Consider the following 6000-nt stretch of genomic DNA (forward strand, 5'->3'; position numbering starts at 1 on the left):
ATTCTTCCACACTTGTTAGGAAGACAGTGTCAGAGCTGATTTCAAGTTCTAAAGTGCTGCCAGATAAAGGAGGTGTTAGATTTACATTTTAAATTTTTATGTATTTGGCCGCCCTAGCTCTTGGTGGCAGCTTGCAGTATCTTTTAGTTGTGGCATATGGTTCCCTGACAAGGAATTGAACCCAGGCCACCTGCATTGGGTGTTTGGAGTCTTAGCCACTGCACCATCAGGGAAGTCCCGAGAGGGATTAGATTTATACTCTGAACTCTAGAATACAGAACTGGGACCAATAATCAGAAGTTACCTGAATACATATTATAAAGCAGAAGTGTCTACAGTTAGAAGTCTTAGAAAGACACGGGTGCTTTGTGAGCCTGGGAGTTCTTTACTGAAAGTATTTAAGTGAAGGTTGGTTGACCATGGTCAGGAAGGAGAAGACAGTCAGGTAGTATGGGAAGGGGAACTAAATTATCTCCTGATTCCTTCCTGTTCCTCTGGTTCTGTGAATTTTCTTCATGGAATTGTTCTATTTTGGCCACATGAGAAGAAAAGTAGCCCCATCCCAAGAATAATTTTGTTGTAACCACCATGGAGTCTCAAGAGTTGGGCACAACTAGACGGCTAACACTTACTTGCTTATTTAACTACTGCAAGTTAGTTTATTTAAAGAGACGCTGCCATTAAATTTATGACTTTTAGAACTTTGTGGAGATAAAAGTGAATTTTCTTTCTTGGTCTTTTGGGCTAGTAGAGTATGATATTTGACTATTTCATTGGTGGTTAATGAGATGGTGATAAGAAATGCATATGAGCCTTTAAAAAATTAAAAACATTTACTTTTTCTTGTTATGAAAACAGATTTCTTAGTGGAAAATCATAAAACACAAAATGTATTTTAAAAAACCCTTCTATTATCCAGAAGTCTTTTTTATGTATAGTATCTTTCTATACATGTAGGATATATATATTATTTTGTCTGTGCCACATGACTTGGGGTACCTTAATTCTCTGACCAGGGATTAATCTGGGGCCCTCTGCAGTGAAAGTGTCCAGTCCTAACTACTGGTCTGCTAGGGAATATTTAATAAGTAATTTTTATACTTCTTTTTCTTGAATTGTTGCATAAAGAAAATTTTTTGAGAGAAAATTCTAAATTTGCTAAGGAAGGCAAGATAATTTTGACATTTATTTTAACACGTTATCGACCAGGAGTTTTTTGTTGTGGCTGGTGATTTGTTATGTAAGTGAACATTGAAATGTCTTCAGTCTGTAATATTTGGGTAACAAAAGATGTATTAATACCTCTCTGGTAAATAAGATATTAAAAACCAATAGAAATACAGAATAATATGAATTTTATTGGGTTTTTTTTTCTATTTTGCTTTTTATTTTGAAGTAATTTCAAATTTAGAAAAACCGTAAGACTAGTCCAAAAACTATACATCTTTCAATTAGATTCAGCAATTGTTAACATTTTGAAATTTGCTTAATGTATATGTATGTATGAATGTGGATGAATATAATTTTCCCTGAATCATTTGTGAGTAAGTTGCAGAAGCCAGAATACCTTTTTACCCCTTTGTAATTTCAAAGTATATACCCTCAGAACAAGCACATTCTCTTTTTTAAAAAATTATTTATTTATTTTAATTGGGGGATAATTACTTTACAATAATGTGGTAGTTTTTGCCATACATCGACATAAATCAGCCAAGGACATTCTCTTAAACAACTGTGTTGTTATTTAGTCACTAAGTTGTATCCGACTCTTTTCTGACCCCATGGACTGTAGCCTGCCCGTTTCCTCTGTCCATGGGATTTCCCAGGCAAGAATACGGGAGTGGGTTGCATTTCCTTCCTCAGTGGATCTTCACAAGCCTGGATGGAACTTTCCTCTCCTGCATTGCCAGGCGGATTCTTTACCACTGAGCCACTGGGGGAGCCCTAAACAAGTATCCTACTATGTACTATTGACATTTTTCAATATTCAGTTTTCAAATTTCACCATTGTTTCCTTTACGTAGCAAGCCATCCCCAGTCCAGGTTCTCATCCAGAATCACTTCATCATATTTAGTTACCACGTTGCTTATCTAGTCTCTCTTAATCTGCATCAATTTCACAGTAATGTTGTCATCATTAAAGAACACAGGCCAGTATTTTGTGAAATGTCCCACCGTTTCGGTCTTCTTGCTTCTTTTTAATTCGATTCAGGTTGTGTGTTTTGGACAGACATGCTGCAGAAGTGATGTGTCCTTCCCAGGGTTTTTTCTTTCAGTACCTTAATTATATCCTGCCATTCCCTTCTGGCCTGCCAGGTTTCTGCTGAAAGATCAGCTGTTAAATGCATAGAGTTTCCCTTGTATGTTACTTATTGCTTCTTCCTTGCTGCTTTTAATATTCTTTCTTTGTGTTTAACCTTTGTTAGTTTGATTAGTATGTGTTTTGGTGTGTTTCTCCTTGGGTTTCTCTTGTATGAGACTCTTGCTTCTTGGACTTGATTGACTATTTCCTTTTCCATGTTGGGGAAATTTTCAACTATAATCTCTTCAAAATTTTCTCATACCATTTCTTATTCTCTTCTTCTTCTGGGACCCCTATAATTCAAATGTCGGTGCATTTAATATCTTACCAGAGGTCTCTGAGACTATCCTTAGCTCTTTTAATTCTTTTTACTTTATTCTGCTCTCCAGCAGTTATTTCCACAATTTTATCTTCCAGCTCACTAATCCATTCTTCTGCTTCAGATATTCTGCTAGTGATTCTTTCTAGAGTATTTTTAATTTCAGTAATTGTGTTGTTTATCTCTGTATGCTAATTCTTTAATTCTTCTAGGTCTTTGTTAATTGATTCTTACATTTTCTCCGTTCTATTTTCAAGGTTTTTGATCATCTTTACTATCATTATTCTGAATTCTTTTTCAGGTTGTTTGCTTATTTCCTCTTTATTTGGACTTCTGTGTTTAAGTTTGTTCCTTCAATTATGCATTATTTCTCTGCTTTTCATTTTTTTTAAAAACTTATTGTGTTTGAGGTCTCTTTTTCCTAGGTTTCAAGGTTGAATTCTTTCTTCCTTTTGGTTTCTCCCCTCCTAAATTTGGTCCAGTTTTGTGTAAGCTACACATAGGGTGAGATTTGTGCTGAGTTTTTTTTTTTTTTTATTTCCTCTGATGGGCAGGGCTGAGTGACGTGGTAATCTTGAATGCTGAGGATTGGGTTTGTATTTTTGTCTTGTCTGTTGTTTGGATGAGGCGTCCTGCACAGGGTGCTACTGGTGGTTGGGTGATGTCAGGTCTTGTGTTCAAGTGGTTTCCTTTGTGGGAGTTCTCACTATTTGATACTCCCTAAAAGGTTAGGAGTTCTCTGATAGTCTAGGGTCTTAGAGTCAGTGCTCCCACTCCAGAGGCTCAGGGCTTGATCTTTTAGCAGACTGAAACTGAAGGACTCTACTTCCAGTAATGATGTCATGAAGCAGTACTGAAATCCCTTCTCCAAAATCAATGTGAAGAAAGAAGACCATGAGCATCCTACTAAGGGAGACACAGAATTTAGCTTCTTGAGTCAGAGAGCACTTAGGTGCAGACAGCGCTGAGGTGGTCTATCTTAGCGTGCAGAGCCCAGGCTTCTTTCCAATTCCTCATCAGGGGTACGTAATGTTGGATCCTCCCAGTGTTGGTGAAGATAGCTTTGACCCTTGGTTAAAGTGGTGTCTGTCATATTTCTCTATGGTAATATTTCATGTTTCCCTTGGTATCTGTAGGGAGACACTGTGAAACTATGTAAATATTCTGTTTCCCATTAAACTTTTATTCCAGTACTTTGAGAATCTATTGATAATTTTTGCCCAAATCAAGCAGTAGTATCTGCTGTAGGATTTGATACAGCATTGTTGTTGTTGTTGTTGTTTTTTAATACTAACTCTTGTGAAATTTACCCTTTCTTAAAGGGTTTACCGCCATCTATGAAAGCATAGGATCCCTCAGGCAAGTTCTCGAAGCCAAGATGAAGCTGGACAAGGACCAGCTACAGAAGCAAATCCAACAGATGCAGAAGCCAGAAGCTCCCATGTGAAGGGACTCGGGACATGGACCTCAAAGGTGGTTTTGCCAGTGGGGCCAGAAGCTGGATACCTCTGTAGCCAGGCTGTCACTACATTCAGGATTGTTCTATTCATGGTGTGCATGTGCCAAGAAATGTTTTCATGGGTCTAAATGTTTACCTTGAATCTTGAAAACACTCTTCTTTAAAAGGATTACATACAATTTTTACCACTTTATTCCACTTACCTAAATTCAAGTGATAATCCTTCCTTCCCTGGATTTTAAAAGGCTTTTATCCCTTTCATTTTATGAATGAAAAGACTTAGCAGTTTCCCTTTGATTCATGATGCTCTCTAGCCAAGACTTTACTCTTGAAAATGTCATGGTGATTTTTTTAAATTAAGAAACTAATGAATCATCTTGGGAATGTGTTGCTCCTCACTAAATTTAGAGAATGTTTTAATGGATTAGAATTCAACCTTTGAGTCCATATTTGGATTTTATTATTGTTGTCTGTGCATTTCTTATATTGGTTCTCTTCTTGTAAATCTTCTGTCTTTTGTAGGGGGAGGGGATTTAACATTTGGGAAAAGAATCTACCACTTATGCAGTGAAAATAGTTTAAAAATTGATAACTGCCATATAGATTACAAATTAAAATGGAAACTTAAGACAGTTACTAGATAATGCAAGGCACAATTATCTGTATCAGCCACCTAGTTATACCAGGTTTTAATACTGAAAGCTTTTTCAATTATCCACAGCCTATATAGTGATAGCCATATATTCAATAATGGAATGGTGGTAATAGTGTATTACATAATTGATTGTTCATTAATCATATGGGATGTGAAAAACTTTCAAGCTTTTTGATCTCCTCTCTAAATTTTTCCAAAATTGGCACAGAGTGCTAAAGGTTTATATACAATTATTGTAGCTGTATTTTTGTGCCTTGGTTTTATCACATCAGTGCACTGTACCCTATAGAAGTTTTGCAGACAAAATAGAAGGCACAACAGCACATCAGAATTATGATGTAAAAACGGGATCCTATGTATTTTTTAAATGTTTTAAAAATTTTATCACTGTTATGATGTTAATCATTCAGTATCATTAATGGAATAGAAATTCATACTTTTGTATGGTCAGAAAATCAAATTGATACTGCATTTATAACAATGTCAAGAAATGTTCATTTTGAGCAATTTCGTAGATGATGGGTGTTTTTTTTCAATCGCCATATTTGATTAGTCGTTGGAAATTGGCACCAGTGGTATCTGTTCACCTGTATATGTAACAACTAACAGTGAGACACGTGCCATTCCGAACTGTGAGGGTACCCAAGAAAAAGCAAACAGGAATACTTTGAAAATTTTAAAAACTGTTTTTTTGTCTGCCAAGGACTCAGGAAAATTAAAGCATTTTCTATTTTAGAATAAATCGTGAATGAAATCTGTAACTGGCTATTACTGTTTACCCATATAAATTATGCTGCTGAAGTACATAATAGTTTACCCTCAATGGCTTGACAAAGTTTTTTCTTTTTAATTTGTACCTGAGAAGTCATACAAAGAATATGTCATCCAACATATATTTCCTTATTTTGTCACAGATCTTCCCATCTCTATTCAGGAAGACTGCTTCCACTTAACAATAAAAAAAAAAAAAAAAGTTAATGCTCTTTTGCAATTACAAAGTGAGTTTCTCTTTGTGATCAAGTAACCGTGTTTATACAGTTCTCCTGGTTTAAGCACAGACCAGCACAGACAGCCTCGGCTCCTCAAGCATCTTTCTCCTCTGGGGGCCCCGAGGAGGAGGAATCAGCACACGTCACACCTGGGAGAAGGGGAACTGGCGGGACCAAGGTCAAGGGGTGACCTGACCAGGTGATGCTTCTGTCCCCCTCTCGGGAGTTCGGCGGGGATTCTCCCCTCTGGCTGATTGAAATCACCTGGGCACTTCA

The 6000-nt window shown here is 36.7% G+C and overlaps 1 protein-coding gene across 2 annotated transcripts in view; it reads left to right on the plus strand.

Annotated features, from left to right (window-relative positions):
- Positions 1-5493, plus strand: part of FAM81A (family with sequence similarity 81 member A) — an 85302-nt gene extending 79809 nt beyond the window's left edge. For both annotated transcript variants that reach the window (XM_070377992.1, XM_070377993.1), the window contains exon 9: positions 3944-5493. In XM_070377992.1, coding sequence (XP_070234093.1) covers positions 3944-4068 — 125 coding nt within the window. In that variant the 3' untranslated portion in view covers positions 4069-5493. The remainder of the gene's footprint in view (positions 1-3943) is intronic.
- The last annotated feature ends 507 nt before the right edge of the window (positions 5494-6000 follow it).

Source organism: Bos mutus, chromosome 10, assembly GCF_027580195.1.
Source record: "Bos mutus isolate GX-2022 chromosome 10, NWIPB_WYAK_1.1, whole genome shotgun sequence".
Classification (NCBI taxonomy): domain Eukaryota; kingdom Metazoa; phylum Chordata; class Mammalia; order Artiodactyla; family Bovidae; genus Bos; species Bos mutus.